The 27,452-nt window shown below is 45.9% G+C and overlaps 1 protein-coding gene across 1 annotated transcript; it reads left to right on the forward strand.

The window, feature by feature from the left end:
- Positions 1–26,908, forward strand: LOC144786105 (uncharacterized). Its single transcript, XM_078665061.1, has 3 exons — positions 1–78; positions 11,429–11,525; positions 24,921–26,908. Exon 3 carries the CDS (start codon positions 25,179–25,181, stop codon positions 26,721–26,723), a length of 1,545 nt encoding a protein of 514 aa, XP_078521187.1. The 5' UTR covers positions 1–78; positions 11,429–11,525; positions 24,921–25,178; the 3' UTR covers positions 26,724–26,908.
- Positions 26,909–27,452: the final 544 nt, after the last annotated feature.

The following is a 27,452-nucleotide window of genomic DNA, read 5'->3' on the forward strand; positions in this document are numbered from 1 at the left end:
GGGGATTGGCGTTGACACCCGGAAGGGGCGGGATCAGCGACCAGCTGCGCCATCAGGAGCCTCGGGCGAGCGGTCGGGGTAAGTGCCCGGGAGGGGCCCCCTGGACGCGGCTCCTCAGTGGACAGGGGTCGTGGGCCCCTCTCCTGCGCCCTCGGTCTCCTCCTAATCTCCGGGCTCACTCCAGGGATTCCTCATTCCTCCCCCAGTGTGGGCCCCGAGCTCCTGCCCCCAAGATCCTCTCCCTCTGCTCATTGTGCCCGGAGACCCATTGTGCCCGGAGGGGGTCTCCAGCCACAGGGACCGGGCTCAGGGCTGCCTTCTTGAATTAATTATTGAGTCTCTTATCGTTTGTTTCCGTTCAATCTTTTCTACAGTTTCCTTTTCCCCCGACTTTCCCTGGCCAGTGTGCATTGCTGCAGCCGGAGCGCTGTAGAAAAACATCCCTATATCAATGGAATAGAAACAGGAGTTGCATAGGCGCACTCGTCACACTCTAGTACCAGTGAGGTCACAGGCCACCTAGAGAGTGTCTCAGTCTTCAGGTGACCCGGGGCCTCACGAGCTCCAGGACACGGGGGTCCGCGAGATTCACTAGTGCTCAAGTGCTGTTTAATGGCCAATTGACGGAGAGGTTTCCTTCTCTTCAGAAAGCTAAGTGCATGGAAGGATAGACATGGAGGGAGCTCCGCAGCTGCACTCGACGGTGGGGTCTTGGCTAGCATGTGTGTGCATCAATGGGCGCGGTGCGTCCATTGGGGCGTGGGGAGCCGCCCGCAGCTCCCTCGGCGTTTCTGTTGAAAGACGCCAAGGCAGGAGAACTGACATTCCAATCATGTCAGTCAGCATGACATCACATCGCCCACCCCCTTCAGAGTCTGAAGGGGGTGGGCGGGGTGGCGTCATGTTGACTGACACAAGTGCGCATGAGTGGGGACGGAGGGTGATTTTTTTTACCCGTGCCCACGCATGCGCACTTGCGTTTACTTTTTTTGCGCATGCCCATTAGGAGCCTAATGGGCGTGCTGTGGGCGAAGAGAAACCTGTGCCCCAAGCGCCAGGATTGGCTGCGAGGGCTGCCAGTCTCCATTTGTGCCGTGAGGCGCCAAGGGGTCGGGGAATAGAGGTGGCGTGGACCCGGACCTGCAGTAACTGAGGTAAGTTTTTTTTTTACATTTAATATTTCATTACCCCCCTCCCCCGCCCCCCGTGCGACATCACCCCCCCCCCCCCCCCCCCCCCAAGGGCCCGGCTTGAAGTTGCTGTTATATCCACGGAGCTGCGCAGCAAACAAATGATGAATGGAACATTCTAGCGCGCCCCTTTTAATGAGGAAAACCTCACGGAGCATTTTAATGACCATTTCTCTTTTCACAGCAGAAAAGTAAATCTTTTTATACTGATAAAGTTAACTGTTTGCGCCCGGTTCATATAACTCACAATGTTGATATTTTCAGGAAAAAAACGAACATTAGGTTAACGCAGGCCTGTAAATTTCCAGATGGCTAGTTAAATTATGCAAACATCCATAATAAGGAAAGTAATGTGTGAAAATACGCTATGGGAAAATCACTGCATTAAAGCAGACCAGGAATCCATTAACTTAATTTTGATAGTTAGTATTTTAATAATAATCATGCTAAATTCATGTGCCACTTTATATAGGGCGTCTGTGTTTTCTGAACACTGTAAAACACATACTTTACTATTATTGAATTTAAAGGTTCTCAATTGACTGGCCCTGGCAGGATGGGAGGCAGAGTTGGCCCTGTCGGATGTGGTCTTGTCCCTTTTATGTTACAGCAGATGACAGCATTGCACATTTGTCTTATTGAGCAATCTTGCCGGCTAAGGTGTTCACCGTGTGCCTCACAGCTTATGTTCTCTACTAAAACAAAACAAAAGGATTGGTGGGTGAGAATATAAAGAGTTGTGCTAATGTAAGGAGAATGCTAAGACTGAGAATGCAGAAAATGAGAGTCGTGGTTGACTGGCAATATGATGAGAGAGAACAGAAACACTGATAGGCAGAAAATGTTTAGATCAAGGGACCATGAAAGCAGAGGAGGAAGTGAGGGAAGACCGAGAATGCAGAGAGGACAGAGCTGGACTGGTAATTTAGAGTCAGATGGCAGAGATATCCTTGCCAAACAGAGAACAAGATACTACATCTATAGTGAGAGAGAGCTGCATTGTAAGAATGGACTTAAACTTAACCTGTACGGGGAAGGCACAGCTGAAAAAATAATACAGGCAGGAATTTAGACTAAATACGATTGGTGTAAAGCGGGCAGATGACAGATGAAACCGAGTATGAGTGGGGAAGCGAAGGTAGGTTTGTGTTAAAAGTGTAGAGACCCACTCTCGCTCGCAACGGTGCAGTATGCAAATCAGTTTATGCCCCACTACTTTCAAATGTCACCAGCCGCCCCTGTGTGCATGTATGTGTGCGCTGACATTTGAAGTGCAAACCCAGCTCACAAGCACCAGAGCTGCTCACCAGCGAGAGCCCACTGAATGACAGCAGAGTACAGGGCAGACAACAGGTAAGTTCTAGTGCACCGAGGTTCAGAGCTTCTTCAAGAGAGATGTCTTCAGTTTCCTCCTTAGTTGCAGCAGGGCAGTGGCCCTTCTCATGTCAGTGGGCTGTGGCTCCATGCTTGTGTAAGAGGCATGGCTCCATGCTTGTTTACGGGGCGTGGCTCCATGCTTGTTTACGGGGCGTGGCTCCATGCTTGTTTACGGGGCGTGGCTCCATGCTTGTTTACGGGGCGTGGCTCCATGCTTGTTTACGGGGCGTGGCTCCATGCTTGTTTATGGGGCGTGGCTCTATGCTGGTTTATGGGCATGGCTCTATGCTGGTTTAAGGGGCGTGGCTCCAGGCTGGTTTAAGGGGCGTGGCTCCAGGCTGGTTTAAGGGGCGTGGCTCCAGGCTGGTTTAAGGGGCGTGGCTCCAGGCTGGTTTACGGGTCGTGGCTCCAGGCTGGTTTACGGGGCGTGGCTCCAGGCTGGTTTACGGGGCGTGGCTCCAGGCTGGTTTACGGGGCGTGGCTCCAGGCTTGTTTACGGGGCGTTGCTCCAGGCTTGTTTACGGGGCGTGGCTCCAGGCTTGCTTACGGTCCGTGGATCCAGGCTTGCTTACAGGGCGTGGATCCAGGCTTGCTTACAGGGCGTGGATCCAGGCTTGCTTACAGGGCGTGGCTCCATGCTTGCTTGCAGGGCGTGGCTCCAGGCTGGTTTACTGGGCGTGGCTCTATGCTGGTTTACGGGCATGGCTCCATGCTTGTGTAAGAGGCATGGCTCCATGCTTGTTTATGGGCGTGGCTCCATTCTTGTTTAGGGGCGTGACTCCATGCTTGTTTATGGGGCGTGGCTCCATGCTTCCTTACGGGGCGTGGCTCCATGCTTCCTTACGGGGCGTGGCTCCATGCTGGTTTACGGGGCGTGGCTCCATGCTGGTTTACGGGGCGTGGCTCCAGGCTTGTTTACGGGGCATGGCTCCAGGCTTGTTTACGGGGCGTGGCTCCATGCTTGCTTATGGGGGCGTGAATCCATGCTTGCTTATGGGGCGTGGCTCCATGCTTGCTTACAGGACGTGGCTCCATGCTTGCTTACGGGGCTTACGGGGCGTGGCTCCATGCTTGCTTACAGGGCGTGGCTCCATGCTGGTTTACGGGGCGTGGCTCCATGCTGGTTTACGGGGCGTGGCTCCATGCTGGTTTACGGGGCGTGGCTCCATGCTTGTTTACGGGGCGTGGCTCCATGCTGGTTTACGGGGCGTGGCTCCATGCTGGTTTACGGGGCGTGGCTCCTTGCTGGTTTACGGGGCGTGGCTCCTTGCTGGTTTACGGGGCGTGGCTCCAGGCTCCTTTACGGGGCGTGGCTCCATGCTCCTTTACGGGGCTTGGTTCCATGCTCCTTTACGGGGCGTGGCTCCATGCTCCTTTACGGGGCGTGGCTCCATGCTCCTTTACGGGGCGTGGCTCCATGCTCCTTTACGGGGCGTGGCTCCATGCTCCTTTACGGGGTGTGGTTCCATGCTTGTGTATGGGACGTGGCTCCATGCTTGTTTACGGGGCGTGGCTCAATGCTGCCACTAATATTGCCACTGACTTCCTCAGCCATCTTGGTGAGGCAGGGACACTTCACAGCGCCATTTCGGTGAGCGCTCCAGTCTTTAGGCGGGCTGAACACAGCCCTATTAAAGACGATCATTTCTGCCTGCCCGGCCCTGGACACAGGTACTTCCTTCAATTGCAGCACTGAGCTAACCTGACACGCTTTTAGCGTTTTTAGATCGCGGTAGCCGCGCTTTTTAATAAATTGTTTCTTGGCTTTTAAAACCGTTTTTGTAATGTTTATATACTTAGCGCTCACTCGCACCCTAATTTTGTCAACTCATCGCTACTTGGGCGGGTCACTTATAATATTGCCACTGACTTCCTCAGCCATCTTGGTGAGGCAGGGACACTTCACAGCGCCATTTCGGTGAGCGCTCCAGTCTTTAGGCGGGCTGAACACAGCCCTATTTAAATCGGCCACTGTTGACGCGCAGCGGGCACGCCGGACTCACGCCGGAGTCCAGCCAGAGTCCTGCTCGTCTGCGCTCGTCCGCGCTTGAACGGGCTAGTACGGGATAGGGCCATGACTTTAACATCTAACTTCTGTGTCAGTTCCCTTCCATCAGTGGCCTACTCATATACTGGTGAGTTCTTAAAATCTTTACGCCCCAATCTACATCTTGACTGTGCCCCCTGCTCTCTCCCGATTCATGATTTTAAATGTAAGGGAAGTAATTTCCATACTGGCAAAATGTCTAACTGCAGGACAATGCGTCAGGTACGCACACGAGGTAGGCGGAAGAGAACTATTACAAATTTTCCTACCTGCTCCATACTTCGGTTTTGGAGTATTAATTGTAGATCTCTTTCAAAGCATAAGCAAAACATCTATGATTTTCTTACTGATGAGCAGCCAGACGCTCTGTTTCTCACTGAGACCTGGCTTCATGAAAGCTCCGGCCCTGACATTGCCATGGCAATTCCCACCAACTATGTTATAGTAAGGTTGGACAGAACCTCCGGAAAAGGGGGAGGTATTGCGATAATTTTTAAATCTACTTATATTTGTAAGCTCGAACCCTTTTCCCTGCCCGGAAGTGAATCTGCTTTATTCAAGTTAACAATTAATCCTCAGTTCACCTTATCGGGCCTTTTGGTTTATCGCCCCCCCCTGGCAATTCTCTCACTTGGCTATCTTCATTTTCTGAGATCATAGCTCCCCTACTCTTGAGGGCAGCAAATTTTACCATTCTTGGCGATCTCAATTTACATCATGAAGATCCCTTGTGTACTACCAGCAAGCGTTTTCTAACGGATTTGGAGTCTCTCAACCTTTCGTTGTGTAATCATGGACCCACTCACTCTGCTGGACATCAATTGGATCCCATTCTTTCCAATCTTCCGTTTGATTGTTCACAGAGTGCCCGCCTGCTGGAATGTTCCGATCATTTTGCTGTCCACTTCTCTTTATTCTACACTAAGAATCTGGTTATGAGTGGTTATGGTAAGGGCGAACTAATCCATCGGTGGGATAAACTTGATATCACAAAGTTGAACCAACATCTGTTGACTACCCGTCCTGAAAATAATGTTACCTCAGTCACGGATTTGAACACGGTCGTTTCCCATTGGCTTACCAATGCTGTTACTGCCCTCCTTCCTTTAACCCCGAAACACTCTAGGTCACACCGTTCCCCAGCTCCTTGGTTTTCCCCTGACTTGAAGGCCTTACGAACTGAATGTAAGGCACTAGAAAGGAAATGGAGGCACTCTTATTCAGACTCACAGAAGATTCTCTATAAAGAGGCCTTAAAGCGATATTATTCCCAATGTAGAAATGCAAAAGCTATCTACACCGTGAACACTGTGACGCAAGCCCAGAATTGCCCTCGTACTCTCTTCTCCGTTGTTAAAAAAACTGTCAGGAGTGGATACTGTGCCGACACCCCCAGCTTTGAACGAAGTTCAATGTAATTCCATTGCGGAATTTTTTATTGCTAAGGTCAAGCGCATATACGATTCTATGAGCGCTCCCTCGACTGTTAATGAACATCAGTCAGAACAAACAGAAAGGCTGGAACAATCACTCCCAACAGCGAAGGTTACTAATTGGCTATTATTTGATGATGTTTCGTTCCTCACTTGTCTGAATAGTATAAGATCGGGCTCTCCTCGTGATCCTGTACCTGTTAAAATCTTAAAATTACTGGATCCTGAACCCGACGGGTCCTTATGAGACTCTTAAATGCATCCTTAACAGAGTCCCTTATGCCTCAGGATTGGAAGCATGCAATGGCTGTTCCTCTCCAAAAAAAGGCTGGAGTCGATACGTCCAACCTTGCAAATTTTCGCCCCATATCCTTGTTACCTGCTCTCTCAAAAGTGTTGGAAAGACATGTCAACACTCAGCTGAACCATCTTGTGGAAAGTTCGGGATTTCTACACTCTTCCCAGTCTGGCTTTCGCGCGCACTATTCCATCGAGACGACCTTACTGGGGGTGACGGAGAGTTTGCGGCACGGTATGGATCGCGGGGAAACATCAGCACTCATCCTTCTGGATTTGAGCGCGGCGTTCGATACCGTGTCCCACTCCATTCTTTTGAGTTCTCTCCGGTCCCTGGGAGTGGATGGTCCCGCGCTAGCCTGGATTGCCTCCTTTTTAAGTGAGCGCACTTTCCAGGTCTTTTCCACAAAAGCCACATCTGACATCTGTTCATCGGCGTATGGTGTCCCGCAGGGGTCCATACTCAGCCCCTTATTGTTCAACATTTATGTTAGACCCCTAGCTACCATCGCGGAGGATGCCGGGCTGACTATTTTTTCATACGCCGATGATACCCAAGTGGTTTTCTCCCTTTCTAGTAGTGAGAGTAACAATGTATCGACACTGAAGTCCGGATTGTCCCGTATGGCTGAGTGGATGCAGAGGCATTTGCTCAAGCTAAACGGTGACAAAACCGAAGTCGTTATTCTGGGGAAGCATAAAGATCTTTGGGGCCCACAACATTGGCCCAGTGATATGGGACCCCTTCCCCAGCCAACATCTGTGGTTCGGAACCTCGGCTTCCTTATAGATGACAAACTCTCCATGAGGCAGCAGGCCACTAAGGTGGCCGCCATCTGCTTTGCCACCTTGCGCTGGCTCCAGAAAATTCTATGGATGCTGCCCCATGCCACCAGAAGAACCGTAGTTCAGGCGTTAGTAACATCTCGCCTGGACTATGGAAATGTCCTCTATCTTGGTGCAGACGTAGCAACTATCAATAAGCTTCAGGTTGTACAAAACTCGTCGGCCAGACTTCTTCTTAACATCCCGAGGAAATCATCGACTTCTCAGGCTCTCCGAGATTTACACTGGCTTAGGATCTCCAGACGTATAAAATTTAAAGCCTTATGCTATCTTTTTAAAATCAAACAGGGCACGGCTCCTAATTACTTGCAGAGTCTTGTTCAACCTTACAAGCCTAGTCGCATATTAAGATCCTCCGCAAATTGCGACTTTGTTGTCCCAAGATTCAAACTAGCAAGGATGGGGGTTCGAGCCTTTTATCATCTCGGTCCTAAATATTGGAACGCGCTTCCAATTGCTCTGAAATCTGAAACCAACCTCTTTAGTTTCCGGAAAAAACTGAAAACTATGCTTTTTCAATAAAATATGAGCTGCTGTTATTGTTCTATGGTACTGCTGCATGTCCTTTTCTTCTTCAGTCTTTCCCTTGCGCCGGGAAACCCACTCTGGGTAGCTGTTGCGCATTACAAATTCAAATAAATAAATAAATGCTTGTGTACGGGGCGTGGCTCCGTGCTTGTTTACAGGGCGTGGCTCCATGCTTGAATACTCTCAGGTAACTGAGCATGGGTTGTTGCTTCCATTGATGCCGAGTTGATAGTCCTGCACAGCATTATGCTGTGATCGCAATAGTCCGTGGTTAGTTTCTACAGCACAATGTGTTCTGTCTTCAAGGCTTCTAGAAGGTTCATCGGCTGAGGGAGATATTGACAAGTTTGAGGAAGGGTGCGAGGAGATCTGATCTTCGGAAACCATGTCTTCTTCCTGTAAAATGGTCTTCAGAAGATTGAGGATGCTCATGGTTTCCGCATGTGAGATGGAGGTTGGGGCGGTGGGGGTTAGGTGAGAGCATTGAAGCGTGTTGTTGTTGTGGGATCTGGTTTTACTGACTTACAGTGAAGAAGGTATGGGCATTGCATATGATGACTGTTTGTGACTTTGCAAGATGGACTGTTGAGTGTTTGTACGCATAAGAGTCCTTCCCTTCGTTGGTCACTTGATTGATGGTTCTCTTGTAGAAGGTGGTTTTAGTTGTGGTGATGAATATCTGCAAGCAGAGTTCGATTTCTTTTATGCAGTGGAGGTCAGTGTGGGGTTGGCTGGACTCTGTTTCCTTTCCTGTCTGGGTGTGGTGCAGTTGTTCTCTGTGCGTTCCAGGGTGCACCACAGTGCAGAGAGCTTCGGTTTGGAAGAGGATGTTTGTAGGCGGGCAGTGGGTGCTGACTGAGTTTTCAGAGTCATGTTGTAGACGTCATGGGGAGAGTGGAAATCTGTGAGTCTGATGCGTCAAGGGGAGAGTGGAAATCTGCGAGTCTGATGCCATAGAACATTCTTGGGCTGATGTACAAACGCAGACATATCTACAGAGTTTTAAGGTGAATATATACGGAAAACGTCAATCTTTGTTCCATCGCACATAACAACCCTCCTGCAGGTTCTCCACATTGTAGGTCTACGGTTCAAGGGCTCTAAAGAAGCCACCAGTGGACGCCTTTGTGGCACTGACCAGCCTCAACCAAAGACCCTTGGAATGGCTGAAAACCAGCTGAGTCCTTGACTGATCTCCACTTGAAATGTTGTGAAAAGCATCTTAAAGTCGATAGGCATTTGTGTGTGATTTGTTCTCATGCTGTATTAAAGCCTACAGATTGGTATTCTCACAGATTACCAAAGGAAGAAAGGGTTTTGGTATTGGCCACCCACTCTGACAAACCCTGGGTGCTTCCCTGTGATGATTCTTGTTGGGCCCTATTGAGGGGGTTCTATGTTGTTCTTCAAGCTGTGTGTTTCTACATATCTGTATGCATGATGGGTGCCAGTTTATGTGCATTTGAATTGGCCGGTTTTGGGTAAATTGTAAAGTCAATGCTAAAGGATAAAGGCTTCATCAGTTCATTGTGAAAAGCACGCCGGACTTCCTACCTTTGATTTGTTTATTATGAAACATTCGTGCAAAGCCAGTAGGCCTGACCCACTTATTGTGAAAGGCACGTGTTAGAGACATTAGGATTTTAAGGGGGAATTGTTATTACACTGTGCTGAAGCCAGTAGCCAGGGGCTTTTTTTCATGGAATTTCACTGATTACTGTAGTTGACGAGGGTTTGGGTGCAGGTAATCTACCCGAACAAACTGTGGGGATCGAGGATATGTGCTGCAATAATCCTTCGTAGGCCGTTTTAGGGGAGATAGTATTGTGTTTAGTAACTTTACATACATTTGTACTTGACTGTATGCCAGAGGGATGCCCTGTTGAAAGCGCACCCTCAGTTCAGTTGGCTTGAGTTGGTGAAGAGTCAATAATAAAGGCTGTAGGTCTGATTGATTATAACAATGTATGATAAAGACCGTAGATCTGACCTACTCATTGTGCAAAGTATATGTTAAAGTCAATTGTTTACGGGTAGACTGTTATTACTCTGAATTTCCGCCTACAGGTATATTGTTTTATTACATGGAATCGCCTAGATTACCTCAGTAGGCGCGGGTTGGTGTTTTTGTTACCCCCTCTGACCAACCATTGAGTATAGAAAAGGTGCATAGTGAGAATGCTTGCTGAGCCCTGTTAGGAGGGGTACTCTTCTGCTTTACCAGCTGTAATCTACATTTGCAGTTTTATGACTGTATGTCTGGTGGTTGCCTAGTGGAAAAGCTTATGCTCAGTCCAGTAGCCCCGAGTTGGTAATGGTGGCAAGTCAACGATAAAAGCTGTACCCTTGATTGGCGTGCGGGGAAGTGCTATGCCCAATGCCGTAGATCTGGGTCTTTATTATGAAAAGGTTTTACAAAGCCAGTAGGCCTGACTTACTTATTGTGGAAAGCACAAGGTGAAGCCATTGGGTCTCTAACAGTGGAGTGATGCCTCGTGATTTTACAGGCCGTAGAAAGGGATTTCGTCCTATGTAATCTCACCGATTACTGTCGTAGGCAGAGGGGTTTGGTGTCGGTCCCCCTCTGAAACACTCGGGGAGCAGAGTTTCACTGTGATGATTAATGCAAGGCCCTTTTGAGGACAGTTGTGTACTGTTTTGCCAACTGTCATTTTGTATATATAACTGTCATTTTATAAATGTACGCCCGGTGGTTTATTTGTTTATAACGAAAAGTTATTAGAAAGCAACTGGATCTTATTGTGAAAAGTATGTGTTGAAGCAGACAGCGTTTGAGGGTGGGTTGTTATCACACTGCGCTAAAGCGTGTAAGAAGGGATTTTGTGGCATGGCATCTCGCAGATTACTGTAGTCAGTAAGGGGTTTGGTTCTGGTGGCCCACACCAACAAACTATGGAGGTAAACTATTTGCTCTCAGTTCTGCCCAGTAACAGTGCCCTCTTCTAGGACCACAAGAAAAACTACACCCTGCCATTTCACTTGTTGTGGATTGATTGTTAATAGACAGAATTCCAGGGGACGCAGTGATGTAATCTGATCTAGAGTTGTGTTACCTCTTCCCTTTAATCTATCCGGGCAGGAGCGGTTTGAGAGAGCGTTGAGTGAGATCACCATCACACTCCTGCTTACAGGGTATGTGGGTAGGAGGGATTTGAGAGCCCAGAATGAGAGCTCCCTCACACTCCTGCTTGCAGTGTATGTGGACAGCAGTGGTTTGACACAGCGCTGAATAACATCTCTGTCACACTCCTGAAGACAGTCTATTAAGGCTGGGGCAGATTCCCAGAGCATTTGAGAGGTTATTGATTGTGATGTCTATGATTTCAACCTTTCCAGTGTAGGACAAGTATCCCGAGGGGTTTGTGAGGGTGTTGCGTGGCCTCTGTTGTCACACCCCTGCTTTCAACCCTTCCAGTGTAGGACAAGTATCCAGAGGGTGTTACGTGACCTCTGTTGGCCCACTCCTGCTTTCATCCCTTCCAGTGTAGGACAAGTATCCAGAGGGGTTTGCGAGGGTGTTGCATGGCCTCTGTTGTCACACTCCTGCTTGCAGCCCATCCAGACAGGATCAGGTGCCCAGAGTGGTTTGCCAGAGTGGCATGAGATCTCTTGCCTCATTTCTTGCCACTTCAAGCTGATTAAATTCAACAGATGTTCTTTGAGCTCATTGTGTCCATTTTTTATTTCAGGTGCTCCTCACAGGAGAAGATGTTGCCATCTCTTCGAATGAGAAGAGTCCGTTCTGCAAGAAAAGCAAAATCAGCGACTTAAGAAACGGATCATCAGGTGAATGTCTCAGGTTCAAGATTAATCTTGGTTACTGGAGAACAAATAGTGACACGGTGCGTCCCTTTCTTTCAGGGTAAAACCCAGAATCTGCTGAACTTGCAGTTGGGCTTTAAATTGATACCTTCAATTGTATGAAGTATCAGATTAACGCCGCCATTGAGGACACGTCCCGACATTGAACTTGTAATGGTGTTATGACGTCTCTCATGGAAGGTCATTTCAGGGGCAAGCAACATTAGTACCTACCTCGGTAGGGGTCATGCCTACTACTGTGGTGCTGCCTGTTAGTGACTACAGCCTGCGAGGGGGCATACGCCTGCCGCTCCATTACTGCTGGCTTGTATGCTGCTCCCTGCTAAATGAGAAGGTGCTTGCTAGTGGGGTATTAATTTCTAGTCAATGTTCTCTGCTATTGGGGTGTAAGAAATATGAGTATAAGTTGAGGTGGGTGAGAACCCTCCTCACATAATATAAAATGTCATAACTGTTGTAAAGAAAGTTGCAATTCTATTAAGCAGACGGAGGCAGGTATTATAGTATCTTTTCTTCGCATTACAGCAGTCATGTAAAACATCCGAAAACTACAATTCCCCTCATTATTAGGGAAATGTTCATTGAAGTTCAGTCAAGGTCAACCAATCGGGATATCACAAGGCCATCATAGTCCCTCAACGGAGTCCTATCTTCCTCTTTCTTCAAGCATCTGGAATTAACCATTAATCCTGCTCTCCTGAATCATTTCCTGAAACACAGAGCAATGTTGATTACATTTTCCTGAAACTATTGGCATCATTCATAACCACATGAACTGTGTGGCTAACACTAGCAGACATTAGATATGAACTTTATTGGCATTGTCACATTGAGAATTGAAGCTGAGTTACTCACATTCTTGCTGCTTCTTACTGAGAGCCTGGAGACAGGGTTGGGGGGGGGATAGTCCCTCAAGGACTCCGGGGATGGGGCGGGGGGTAATCCTTGCCCCTCCGTGTCCTTAGTGGGATTGAAACTTTCCTTTACAATAGCTGGGGCATTTTATATTCTATGTCAGGTCCCAGAGGCGAGGATTATGCTTTCTTTAAAGCTTATCCACCACCAAGGATGCCATGTTGTGTAAAAGCTCTTAAAGAGAGATTCCGAGGACCAAGATACCGCCTGCATGATGCCCTCTGATCGAGCTCCCTTAGAGGCCGCAGCGTCTCTGGAGGAGTGAGCTCGAAATGTCGAGTATTGATGGGAGAGTAGTATCTGCTTCATATGGTTACCCCCACTTTTTGCTGTGGTTCACTGGTTTTTCGGCTGTAGTCGGGCTGTGGCCCTGCTAATCAGGACCACAGCCTAGCTGTTCTCACACTAAATTGATTGCATGTACTTTAGGTACATACCAGATTGGTTACTGGGTCACCCTTATGAGTCCCTAGTATATGGTACCTTAGGTACCAAGACTTCTCTATGCGGCCTAGTGAGGGTAATCATAATTTACCGGTCTCGATGTGGTCAGAGTCTTTCGTCACTTCCATGTATGTTTTAATGCATTTGAGTGCGCATAACTTGGGAACATGCGGGAACGCCGCTTCTGAGATCACACTGGAATTAGTCTCAGTCTTTCTGGAAACATGAAAGGTGACCCCTTCTGGGGTGAACACCCTACAGAAGATGTGCTAATCCCCGACATCGTTAACCCGCCTGCAGGATATCAGACAAAGGAGGGAAGCGAGTTTCACCGACAATTGCTTCCTAGACAATTACTTCTTACTCGGCCAAGAGATAAACAGGTTAAGCAGCACGTTCACGTCCCAAAGGACAGAGTACTTGGCTTCATGGGCGGTTAGAGAGTCTTATCCCCTTTAGTAGTTCCCGTGTCAGCAGTTGTTCACCCCCTGGAAACCTGTCACTAGGAGTGTGACCTGCTAAAATTGTAGAGTGGAAGGTGGTGTTTGTTCTGTAGGCCAGGCCTTCTGAAGCTAGAGAAGCCAAAAACTGTAGGACATGGACAACGCAGGTCCCCACAGGATCCAGGTGTCATTGACGACATCAATCCAACCATCTGGACCGAGCTATTCTATAGCTCTTAGTGGTATTACTTGCACATGCCTTGGAGAGGAGATCCGCAGCGTCTCTCAAAAGACCAGGGACATGCCATCATCCTTGGTAATCCTCCACAACATGAGACAAAGAGAACCCTCCAGGACTAGGTGGGGATTGCCTTAGGGATCTTGGAGGAGAGTCGGATACAAGAGTAGACAGATTGGAGAATACTAAAAGCAGGGGTGGGGGAATCATATCGCCCGACGCCCGAGCCAGGCTGTTTTTATCTAAGGGCAAGAAGATTTAATGTCTATTTTGTCCAACGGACTAGTAGACATTAAATCACATTAATAAAACTGGCTGCGTGCACCCTGGGGCTCACAGCCAATCAGAACAGCTTGACGGGAGCCTTTGGAGGCCTCTGATTCGCTAGCAGCTGGGCTCTGTGCAGTGATTGGCTGAGGAAGTGAAACGTCACTCTGCCTCAGCAAGCTGTAGTTCGTGGCCACGGCAAGGAAACACATCAAGATAAAATGAATAAAAATAAGCACTGCCATAGTGTGCCTGCCATAGAGTGTTCCAAAGTGTTATATTTGACACAGCTAAGCTGGAGGATCGCTCTGAAATTTGAAATCTGCTTCAGCACTGTGCCCCCGCGTTTTATGCGGTCTCAGTCACGTTCTAATAGCGCTGAAGCAGAGAGCCCAGTAAAGCGCGGGCTCTCATCGCTGCTTTGGAGCGTGACAGAGACAGCATAAAACGCGCTTTCTGCAGCCATAAGCCTCGTAACATTACACCGTCTGTCACAGCAGCAGGCGCACCAGTTCTTATTAGAAGCTGCAGGACGGGGGTCCGACATAAAATGAAACTCGACCCCGAGCCTGACAAAGGGCCTTAGACAGGGACTGACGATCGATCGGCCTGGAGACAGTATTTAACAGGCTGCAAATGGTCTCAAGCCTTAATGTGAATTAATGATTGCTCTGACAAAATCCGTTAGTAAGCCACTGCCAAGCACCCTTTCAGGAGGATGTTGGGAGGATAAAAATATAGTACCAAAATTAGAAAGCAGAACAGCGCTACCCTATCGAATTAAGCATGTTCCCTTTTATTAATGTTAGGTAAAAGAATGCACAAAAGAAGCTGCAGCTTGTGGAGACTGCGTGCGAGCAAGTTAAGGATTGCTGACTGGGTGGTTTTCCGTTGCTGTAGGTTAGAAGTTTGATGGGATAGTCGTTGTCTTGTATTAGCGTGGCTTTTGGCATAGTCTGTGAGCGTTGCGGAGTTAAGATAGGCCAGCCTGTATCATTAAAATAGTTAAATACACATAAAGTCCCGCCCAACTGCTAGACTCTTGTTTATGAGAGTGCAGTGACACAGTTGAGCGCCACTTCATTTAGTTCCTTCAGATCATTTTAGCACTTGCTGCCTCGTTCCTGGTCTCCAGCAACTTCCAGACATCAATTTAAACGTCAAGAGAAGTCTCGTGATTAATGGGCTTCCTGGAAAGAGACCGAGGTTTCTCTGGTGGAAAGTTTGACTCATCCTATGGCAGCGCAGAGGGTTCAACTGCCTGCTGCTAAGAAAGTGTACCATGCAGATAAGAAGTGCAGCATATGATGTAAATATGTCAGTGGGTTACTGCTTCTGTAAGAGCTCCTTTTGTTATTTGTCGTTTATAATTCAAAATCCTAATATAGAACATTGAGCTATTAACTGTCACCCCAGAGCTGCTGCAAACTGCAAGGTATATGTTAGCGCTGCATGTTTTTTTGCCCTGTCTTTCATTATCCTAATCTTGTGTAAAGGGTTAATTTGGGTAGAAAACAATTCTTATCATGAAAAAGAACCCTTAACAATGATGTGCGTTTTAAATTCTGAATTTGGGCCTTTCCTTAATAAGACCTATTAACTATATTGCCTATACCAGGGTCAATGACCTGTCACTCCTACACTACACCTTGTAGTACTGTCTGATGTAACATTTCTATACAATGATTTACACACCTATGATTGTCTCTGTGCAATGTGTGCGTGGTATAAAGTGCTCTGACACTGGTATGAGTCAGTGGTTCTATAAACCTATAACTGAATCTGAGAGACAATGTTAATTATGAAGAGTTGAGAGGCACTGTGAAAGGATGTTAGTGAGGGAATCCGTGGCAAAGGTGGTCGTTGGGGGAGTGGGGGTGCCAACAGACATTGTCACACAGGACGCCGCCAGCGCTAAAGCCATCCCTGGGTCCAACTAATGAAAAATAGATGTCACGGGCACGTCTGTTGTTAACATTTAAAGGAAGCTGTAAATTGATGTTTTTGAGTTGCTTTAAGTTCTACACTGACTCTACAACCTACATGTCCCCTCTGCATAACACCTCCTTTGATTTCTCGTGCAGCTGCCAATTTATTAGTGCTAGCCTACTTTACAAATAAATATGTCCTTGTGTAATGTGAACTGGCACTCATGTAAAGCGCTCCTCCCAATACCTTCGGGTTGAGTTCGCGCTAGAAAACTGCACAAAAAAACCATGCCATTCTTTCATTAGAAAGCACTCAAGATCTTATGCTAGCGTATTCAGGCCATATTAAAATTCACATTGATCTTACGGTGAAGGAAAAGAATGTCCTGCATCATTCACGTAAGCACCAAAGCACCAAATGCCACTTTAAAGCGCGTGCATGCGCACTACCTACAGTGCAAGTTGCTGTGGGCAGAGGCCATCTGCTCGGAGCATGGATACTTTCCTTGCGAAGCAAGTACTTCTATGTACTCTCTTTCTTTCCATTTTCTTTCTTTCCATTTTGCCTTCCTTATTTTTTTGCATTTCCTGGTTTTCTTCCCTTTTTTTGTCTTTCCTTCCTTTTTTATAATTTTTCTTTCTTTTCTATTTGCCTTGGTTCCTTTTACCTTTCCTTTTTTTCTGTTCATTCTTTTCTTTATTTTATCCATATCTTTCTTAAGCTGTCAATTTTACACGTTATAAATGTTTTTCATTCTTTTTATGGTAACATGGATGGTAGAGTTAAATAACCTTTTGTACTTCTCCAGAGCTCAAATCCTTGTTCTCACTTAGTGTAAATCTTTTCTTGGCTTCTAGGTCTAGAGTGCAGCCAGTGTAGCACCAGAGTAGAATTCAGTGCGTTCACAACTTGTCAGGAAACAGAATCACTACGAACCGTACCAGCAGCATAGAGGTTCAGTGCAGCAGACAAGACCGCTTCAACCCTTGGTTCTCAAAGAGTTTGGAAAAGTGTAGGAGGAAACCTGCATCATTCAATATTTAAGGCAATCTCTTATGTGAAAAGTCTGTTGCCATAAATAGCTCAACATTTTTGGACAGTGAGTTTAAAACTGAATTAAGTATCGTCTCAGACTCCATCACTTTGTCCAGTCGATAGGCAAATATGTCCCAACAAAGTTTATTCAGCTTTGGATTCAAAAAAAGTAAAGACAGTGATATAGAAAACCCAGGAGAAGGAAACTCAAAAAAAACAACTGAGGTTGGGCCTAGTACCACTACACAGAATCCTAACACAACTAAGAACAAAAAGTATGATGCTGAAAAAAGAAAAAGAGTTTTTCAGTCACACTGGTTGGAATCCTGGCCATGGCTAGCCCTGAAGGAAAGTCCAGAGGGAGAAGGACCAAAAATGTACTGCACTATTTGCCAGAAATATCCTTCTATAGCAGTCAGCTATTCGGGTTTAGGTAGAAATGTATTCTTAAGTGGATGTGACCAATTGCGCATTGAACCAATCAGAGCTCATGAAACTAGTAAGGCACATATGACATGTGTTTCATGGCACCGCCAGGAAATGAAAGAAACCGCCTTGCAGTTTTAGACTTAGCTGGTACCTCAAATTCCAGTGTCTCTACAGAGCAGCCCCTCATCGTGCAAGCACTGCAAAAACTGAAGGAGACAGAAAGAAAGAAACTGACTATCTCGTATAACAATGCTTATCTAATTGCAAAACAAGGTAAGCCACTCTCAGACATGGACATCTTATGTAGGGCTATGAAGAAAGCAGGTGTCGATATAGGAGAAAATAATGCAAACTGCGAAAAAGCCGCAGAGTTCATAAGAGGCGGATATACTGCGACAGGACATCAAAAAATAGTTTCAAATTCTCGCTTCATCTGCATTATTGCTGACGGAAGCACAGATAGTGCCATCACTGAACAGGAAACTGTGCTAGTGAGAGTAGTCAATGGTGGGAAACCCTACACTCTATTTGCAGATCTTGTTCCATTTGAACATGCACATGCTCAAGGAGTTCTGGACGGTATAGTTAAAGGAATCAAAAGGTTATCTTTGGATTTAGTAGATATGAGGTCTACAGAACATCCAGGCCCATCACTAATAGCTGTTAATTTCGATGGTGCTGCAGTTATGATGGGATCTAAGGGAGGGGTTGCAGCACTCATAAAGAAAGACATTCCTTTTCTTCTGCCGTTCCACTGTGTAGCCCACAAGCTTCAGCTTGGGATTCTGGATGCTGTAAAATTTCATCCCTCTATTTGTCAGTTTGAGCAAACTTTGAAATGGATTTTCAAATTTTATTGGTATAGTCCTAAGAGGCGAAGAAATGCCAAAGAAATGTCAAGAATAATTGATGAAAACTTTGCACATTTCACAGATATTAAACAGGTTAGATGGGTATCAAGCAAAACCAGGGCTTTGGCAGCCATGCAACAAAACCTGCAGATAGTAGTTCTACACTTGGGACAGGTTGCAGCTGGTAGTGATGATTCTGCTGCGAAGGCAAAAAAGTACCTCTCAGTTGTAACTAGTTTTAAATTTATAAAAAACCTTTACAGTCTGAGAGATGTTCTGAAGCCAGTGTCTCAGCTTTCAGAATTCTTTCAGTCTAATGAACTGCTTTTATTGCATGTTCGACCTGCTGTAGAGAGGTGTGCGTTGACCCTAGTAGGCCTAAAAAGTGAGATGGGTGAATACATGCAGCAGTTTAAAAAACTGTACCACCCGGAAGAAAAGAAGTTTGGAGACATTTCTACTGATGGCTGGGAAATAAAGTTATCTGGACACTGCCCACCAGCAGCAACAATCCAAAGTGACAGTGAAATCATTGACAGTATGGTTGAGTACATTGATAAGCGGTTTGAAAATTTTAATTGCATGCCGGTTCAAGGTTTTCAGGCATTTGATTATACACTGTGGCCAGAAAGTAGAGAGGAACTCTATACATATGGACTCTCTGATATTGAGGGAATTGTACAACATTTTGAGGTACTTTTCACCACAGACGAAAGGTTGGCAATTGTGGAGGAGTTTTGTGGACTTAAAACCCATATGAAAAGCTTTCAGACCAAAGGCATTCCTGTATTGCCTGCATACTCCACCCTGCTAGCAACAAAACCTTCCTCGTTGACTAATATATTAAAGCTTGTGGAAATGATGTTCACATTCAGCGTATCTACAGCAGAAGCTGAACGTGTGTTTTCTGCAATGAATATCATTAAGAACCCACTAAGAACACGGTTAAATCAAGATGTTTCCAAGACTTAATGCTTCTTAAGGTAGAAGGACCCAACTTTGAGGAGAATGACCCCAGCAGAGCTATTGATCTCTGGCTTACAACAGGAGGCACAAAGCATGTGTGTGGACATATAAGGCCACATCTATCATAATTACTGAAGTATTGCTAATATATGAGTCTTAGAGCAGCCTGCTATGCAAGATCATTTATTGTTGTAACTTGCATTTCTATACAATTTCAATATGTTTGGATAAAAAGGATAATATTGCTTGTCAACGTTTTCTTAGCATTATTATTGCAAATCATTTAATGGTTTACCAATAAAACAAAATATATTAAACGTTTTTCTGTCAGCCCTTATGTTTGATGCATGGACGGGAGTAGGTGGGACAAGTGAATTTTACAGGACATGTAGATCTCAGTGGCATTTTGTCCCTTGGACAAGTAGATTATTTAGAAAATTCCACACCCCTGCTAAAAGTTCCATCTGAAATAGAGACCATGCTTGAGATCTCCACAGGGGTGTAATCACCACTACCTCTGCTCGCTGTCGCTGAACATGAGCGGACAACCTCATTATCATTGAAAACTGGGGGAGAATGTATAATCCTTCTCTGCTCCCTAATCTTGTGTGAATGCTTCCGTTGCTTGAGCCGAGGGATCTGGTCTTCAGATGAAGAACATTCTGACTAGGTGATTCAGCCTGGATGAGAATAGATCTACTGAAAAGTGGCTCCAACTGAGATTCAGTTGCATAAATATTAAGGGGTCCACCCTCCAGAAACTGAGGTCCCTCAGAAACCGGGACTGCCAGCCCACCGCCTGGAATGTCCTCTGCCGTGACTGAGATCTGATTCTCCAGGCAGTACTCCCAGAAGCTCCTTACTAGGTCTGACAAGGGCTTGGATCGAGCCCCCCCCCAAGCTGGTTGATGTACCCGACTGCTGCCACATTGTCCATTTTTAAGAGGGTGTTGCACTGGAACCGATCCTTCGACTTGACTGCAACCGCTCTAAACAATTGATGTGAAGGGAACTCTCTAGTTCTTACCATATTCCTTCGGTGATTAATTGCCCACATCATGCCCTGCAGCCCTATCCGCTTGCATCTGATACTATTACCAGGTCCGGTTGTGACCCGAAAATAGCACAGCTGAACCAGGCCTCCTTGTGCACTGGCTACCATTGGAGCCCTGCTCCTGCATCATCGGACAGTGTTATGCACTTTGAGTATGTCAGTCCCTGCCGAGGGTGAGAGATCTTGAGTCTTTGAAGGGTGCTGTAGTGCAAGGTACCCAGGAATTTGGCTTGGATGGATGAGGAGAGAAGACCGGCAGGTTCTATTGCGGGTGCAGTAATTTGCGCCGTATGTCTAGGGTGGTCTCTCATAGGCAGATAGTGTGGATCATGTTTCCATTTGTGAGGCTTCGTAGCCGACCGGTTGTGTCCCCTTCTGACCTCAACCCGGGTCCTTTGTGGGTTTGCGACAGTAAATTGCCCAAGCAGCAAGACAGAAATTAGCTTTTGATCCTAGGGTTTAAAGCTTCGCCCAGGTACTGCTGGGTTCTCAAGGTCTTGTAGCTGTTTAGTATGACCCAGGCGTGAGAGCAGTTTGCTAGTGCTGCCCTGTCTTCTAGCAAGGCTGATATGTTCTTGGATTTTGATACTGTTTTTTGATTGATGGTGGCTTACTGCAGCCGTGCAAAGTTCAGCCAGTCCTAGCAAGTCAATAGTTTTGTTGAGATATTCATGAGCAGTTGAGCGTGGTTACTTTGTGATCTCCTCCCAGATGTAATGGCTGATGGAGTTTTCCTCTCAGGTTTTGAGTTTGTGGCAAAAGATGGCAAAGGCTGCACGTCTGGCATGGAGCTGCTTTGTTAGCCCGAACTCAAGCCTTATCTGGGCTGGTGAGGGGTTTTGGGGTAGCTGGAAGATGTACCTATATATACGGACTGTTGTCTTCTCCAAGACCGGTATGTCTCTGCCTCGAAGTATCTTGCTGCCATAGGCCATGGTTCGGGCCACTTTTGCTCTTGTGATTTCAAGAATCGTGCTGAATGAGTGCCCGTTCAGATTCTTAAATATTGCCGCCAGGCCAGCCGCAAGAGCGATCCCTTTTTTGATTTCCTCCTTATGTGATTTGAAGGAGCCGTTTTTGTCGAATAGGAGACTGAGATACTTGTAGCAAGTTGCTTCGTCAATCCTGCTCCGTCCAAGGCACCAGCTGGCCTTACCCCTTCAGAGACATCGCAATACAGATAATAATTTTGTTTTTTTACTGTTTATTTTCAGCCCATTTGCTTCGGCGTAGGCCTCGGTACCCTCCCAGGAGGCTCTGCATCCTAACCCAAGTTTTGCTTAGTAACACCAGGTCATTGGCATACAGACAATTGCACAGCTGTGTCGACCCTAGTTTGGGGACATGCCAATTGATGGAGGAGAGTGTTGGGTAGGAGGTCTGCAAGAAATAAATTGATTAGCATCGGTGCCAGCACGCACCCCTGTTTTAAACTGCTTGTTGTTGGTGTCCCTTTAAACGTTGCCTCTGTTCCCCTATCTGATTCTGACCTAGGTGTTAGGGTATAGGTTTTCTATTGCTTTCAGGATGTGTGAGGAGATTTTTCAGTTTTTCCCAGAGCTTGTTACAGTCCACTCTATCGAAGGCGGTTTGGTAATCAATGTAGGAGAAATAAAGGGGGAGCGTTGAGATTTTGGAGGAGTCAAATATAAGTGACAGGGTGGGCATCATGTTTATTGTGGTACCTGATTTCCTGGTGAACCTGTTTGATAGAAAAGGAGGATGGGATTTTAACTGGCCCAGTCGCTTAGGTGCTCAAGTGGGACCCCGGCGTAGTATTTTGCCTTGTTATCAATCAGGGCTATCAGCCTTTGGTTCCTGGTTCGAGTTTATTTCCTCCTTTAAAGATGGGTGAAACTGTGGATCCTCTCCAGGAGGCTGGGATTGATCCTCCTGCTAAGGTGTGATTGAAAAGTGATACCATAGCTGCAGCCTATTTTGTCGGGTCTGTTTTATATATTGCCTGGGGGGGGCTGTTTGGACAAGGGGCCACAGTGTTCCACCCCTTCATTATCTGCTGCTGCACCTCATCGGGCATGATTGTGAAGATGCCGCACGTGTCCGGCCCCACCTCGAATCCGCTCTGAGGTCAGGTCCCGGGTGATCGGACTCCGAGTTGTACATGACTTCCGGGATGTCTGAACCTAGCTTCCCGTGAGTGGGTTTTTTCAAAGCGTTCACTGTGTGCCAGAACTTACTCGAGTTGCTGTGCTTAAGGTCCCAGATGAGCTTTGCCCAGAAGGTCTCTGTATTTTGCCTCTTGATGGCCCATATTGCTTTCCTAAAGTCCCGTTTGGCTGCCTTCAAGCTGGCGCATATGGTTCGTTGAGTGGGAAGCGTCTGACTGCTCTTGGGCTCTATAAACTTTCCATTTCAGTTGTTTGTGTTCACGTCTTGTATAGTTTTTGACTATTCAATAGGATGTGTTCGTACTGCTCCTTTGCTGGATTTACTTTTGTGGAGAACTGATTTGTGTAGGTGTCTGCAAATGCCTCCCATTTATCTTTGGCTGTGCGTGGAGTTGTTGAAAATTTTGCAGATGGCGTACTGCCTCCTGTACCAGGCTCCTAATTGTTTCACAGGACCATTTCATTCTTTTTAAATTGAGTGAAAATACGGACGCTACTATTTCTACCGTGCACCTATTCTCCGTGGAAGTAATGGCAAATTCCAGCTCCTGGGGTAGATTATCACTTTCGGGCTTCGAGCCCATTTTAAAGGAGAGAACTGAGTGTAGTAAGGGAATAGATACCAAGGTGTAGTCTGTTAGTGAGCTTCCAGAATGAGAGTGAAACAAGAGGACTGGGGTAATGTCTCTGTTGGTGCGGTCATTTAGAACACTCAGCCCCAAATCCTGACCAGGTTAGGCCCATTTGATCCTCTCTCGCCCTGCTGATTTGGGTTTGTTAGGGGATACTCCACTCCGGTTCCTGAGCCTCAATGACTTAGTTGCTGATGGAGTGTCCTAGCAGCTTCATATTGAAGTCCTCTGTCACTATTAGTGGGGTGCCTGGATGATGTCCTTCCAGTTTGATGATGTGTTCTATCAGCTTTTGTATAGCTCCCCATGATCTTTCTGTGCTGGTGGCACGTTGATGTTTATCAGCCTGAGGCCCTGTTCCTTTCCCTTAGTTACAAGAGTTAGATGCAATATCTGAAGTTTGTCTTGTTCTGTTGTGTTGTTGCTCCACATTTTATGAGCTGTTGATAAATATACTCCTAAGCCACCTTTCCATCCGCCACATTTTGGGTCTTAGGTGGCCGGGATCGAGGCATGAGTAAATCCTGGCATTAATAAATACCAGAATTGATATGGTTCTTGTGCCCAATTTTCCTGGAGTGCTATGATGGAGAATGTGTGGGAATAACTCTGTGTTTCGGTGTCACTGATCTTGTCCTTCAGACCAAGGATATTCCACGAGCAGAGTCTTAAGTTGTCATTAAACCACTTACTGATAACATTCTTCTATCCCGCCTGTTGATAAATGTGAACTCTAAAACATCCAAAATATGTTTTCAAGCAAGCTACCTGTGACCTTGAAACTGAACTGGGAATGTCAACTGTGTTAACCAGGTCGGGGTTTGTATATTAGATCAGATTTTGTTGAGTGGACACCGGAATTGACTTTTTATGTGTTTGACCCACTGCTCAATATCAAATGCTTATTTGTATGTGTTAAAATTCACAATTTTGTCAGTCAAAAATGTACACTATATGATGTTTCTGGCACTGTGGATCTTTCAGTATTTAGTCTAATAATCTCCTAAAATCGACTTTAAAGAATGAGCAGGGTTTGCAAGTAGTGCTGGTTTCTGGTCACATGTTATGGCGAGTGTATTCATAAAGTGCATCATCACCTGCGAGGGATCCTGGCACTGAATAGGTGTGTGTGCCTAGCCCTACCCATGGTATGCTGGGTAAATCAAGAAGAGAGGAGGAGGCTCTGACGTGGAGAGGGAGGTTGTTCCAAGCATTAGGAGCAATGTAAGTTAAAAGTGATCTGCTTCTTTCTGTGTGTGGGTATGGTTGCAAGTAGGGATTCCTGCAGAGCTGAAGTGTCAGGATGGTTGGTGGAAGAAGATGCAACTGTTCAGGTAGGTGGGGCCTGAGTTGTGGAGTGCCTTGTGTGTGTGCGTGTGTGCGTGCATGGGTGTGTGCGTGTAGGCTGTTCAAGTAGTTGGGGCGTGAGTGTGTGTGTGTCTCTCTGTCTTTCTCTCTTTTGGGCCTTGGGCCTATTTTAAAGGACAGAACTGAGTGTAGTAGGGGAAGAGATACCAAGGTGTAGTCTATTAGTGAGCTTCCAGATTGAGAGTGAAACAAGAGGGCTGGGGGAATGTCTCTGTTGCGGCCATTTAGAACACGCTGCCCCAAATTCTGACCAGGGTTAGACCCATTTGATCCTTTCTCCCTGTGCTGATTTGGATTTGTTTGGGGATACTCCACTCTGGTTCCTGAGCCTCAGTGACTTCGTTACTGATGCAGTGTCCTAGCAGCTTCACGTTGAAGTCTCCTTTCACTATTAGTGGGGTACCTGGATGACGTCCTTCTAGTTTGATGATGTTTTCTAAAGCAGAGGGAGCCAAAGTAGACCCAGATTTTCAGGATTTCCACATCAAATGCATTTGCATGCACTTAATCTAAATGAAACTTAAATGTCAAATCAGTGGTTATCCGGAGAATCTGCCTGGGACTTGTCCCTTCCGAGCCTACATGGTTACCATTACTCTGAAAAGAGAATGTATGCAGCATACAATCCTGAAGTAATATGTGTTATCTCTATTCTACAGGGCAATGACTTCAAGTAAGGAAACTGACATTCAGAGTCCACTGGGACCATCTGAGGTGCTCTCAAATGACTTTGACACCAATTCACCAAATCAGTTGGCAGCCAGCAGAATCTATCGGCAAATAACACAAATCAAGAATGAACTAAAAGTGTACACAAATGTTTCTTTTTTCATATCGACTGGAAATGAGTCAAAGGGCACACACTATTGAGAAACTATGCGCCCAAGTATGGAAATGGTTACAGTGACCTATCAGCAATGAGTACGGCCCAGAAAAAACACACTGATGAGAAGCCTTTTGCATGCATTGAATGTGGGAAATGTTTCAGGTACCCATCATTAATGTATAGGCACCAGCAAAAACACACAGGTGATAAACCACACACATGTTCTGAGTGTGAGAAAAGTTTTTGTTTCCCATCGTTACTGTATAGGCATCAGCAAATACACAAAGGTAAGAAATCATATTCATGTGATGAATGCGAAATGCAATTTAGTCAAAAAATCAAACTAACCCGACACACCCAAAAACACGTGGGTGAAAAAGCACAGCTTTGCTCAGAATGTGGAAAGACTTTTAGGTTCCCAGAAGCATTGATTCAACACTTTCGAATTCACACTGGAGAGAAACCATATACATGTTCTGAGTGTGGGAAGAGTTTTAGGACCCGATGGTCATTTGATACACATCAACGAATACACACTGGAGAGAAGCCATACTCATGTAAAGTGTGTGACAGGTGCTTCACTCACCTTTCAGGACTAACTCAACATGAACGAAGACACACTGGTGAGAAGCCCTACAAATGTAGTGAATGTGGTAAGAGTTTCAATTCCTTAACATCATTGGGCCGTCACCAGCGGAAACACTCTGGTGAGAGACCATACGAGTGCACCGTGTGCTGGAAAGGCTTTAGGGAACTGTCATCTTTGTACACGCACCAGAGTATACACACAGGTGAGACCCCATTTGCCTGTACAGAGTGTGGGCAGGCTTTCCGATTAAAAGCAACATTGCAGCGTCACCAGTGGAAACATACTGGAGAAAAACCATATAAATGTACAGAGTGTGGGAAAGGTTTGAGTGACCTGTCATCACTGTATAATCACCAATTAATACACACAGGTGAAAAGCCATTTCACTGCAGTGAGTGTGGGAAGGCTTTCAGATTAAAGACTTCTTTTCAGCAACATAAACAAATTCACACAGGTGAAAAACCATACTCTTGTTCCGATTGTGGGAAAGGTTTTAGATTGAAAGCATGTTTTATGCAACACCAACAAATACACACAGGTGAAAAACCTTATGTATGTTCAGAATGTGGCAAAGCGTTCAGATTGAAAGTATCATTGCAGCATCACCAGTGGAGACACACTGGTGAAACTGCATTTACATGTATTGAGTGTGGAAACATGTTCAGATTTCAAAGATCATTCCAGCAACACCTGAAAATTCACAAAGGTGTAAAACTGTTTGCATGTTCAGACTGTGGGAAGTCTTTCAGGTTAAAGGACTCTTTCCGGAAACACCAACAAATGCACACAAGCGAGAAACTGTACAAATGTTCAGAATGTGGGAAGGCATTCAGATTAAAAGGCTCTTTTCAGAAACACCAACAGATTCATACAGGGGAGAAACCGTTCACCTGTTCAGAATGTGGAAAGGCTTTCAGATTGAAAGAATCATTGCAGTTACACCAATGGAGGCATACTGGTGAAAAACCATATAATTGTACTGAGTGTGACAAGAGTTTTAGTAGACCAGCGTCATTGCATATACACCAGGTGACACACAGGAAATGAACTATGTCAAATTACCAAGATCTGTATGTGAGCTGCACATTACAGTGTCGTACTCTGGCATGATAGCCTTAACCCTGCATCCATCTGATTTATAAATTGTGCACTAATATTACTTGTATTAGTAGTTCTACACAGCGAAAAACTGCAGTATAAAATGCTATATAAACAAGCATTGCCAAAGCTAATATGTCTGGGATGTATTTTATAAGCAAGAAATACTGTGTTTTCAAAAGTAATCAATTGCACTGCATTTATATTTTAGCAGGGCTCCAGCCGCAGTAGAGAAGCCAGATGTGTTGTAACTTGGTTGCTATAAATCAAAGGTTGGTTCTTTTAATGGAAACAACACAAGTAACGACTCCTTTGTTATTCCTTGAAATGTATTTTATTTTTCCCCTTATTTAATAAATTGTGATTATTGGGTCTGCTTTTTGCTATAAAACAGTCTCTTGTGCACTGCATTAGAGCAGCTTCATAGGAGATGGATTGATGAACTGAAAAGCCACAGCATGAGTTGAGAGCTGTATACCTACTCTTATTTCCTGTAGTAAGTGAGTTCAATCACGGAGCCGTTTGCGCAGCCGGATGTGTCCTCTGGTTTGAGATTTGTTGCCGGGTGAAACACCAACAAGTAGAACTAGCCTGGAATAATGCGCTGTAGGTGGATTGTAATATGGAGTTTTGTTAAAGGAGGTGGGTCCTGAGCCTTGAACAGCAAGAAAAGCTATA

The sequence above is a fragment of the Lissotriton helveticus genome, chromosome 10, assembly GCF_964261635.1.
Source record: "Lissotriton helveticus chromosome 10, aLisHel1.1, whole genome shotgun sequence".
Taxonomy (NCBI): domain Eukaryota; kingdom Metazoa; phylum Chordata; class Amphibia; order Caudata; family Salamandridae; genus Lissotriton; species Lissotriton helveticus.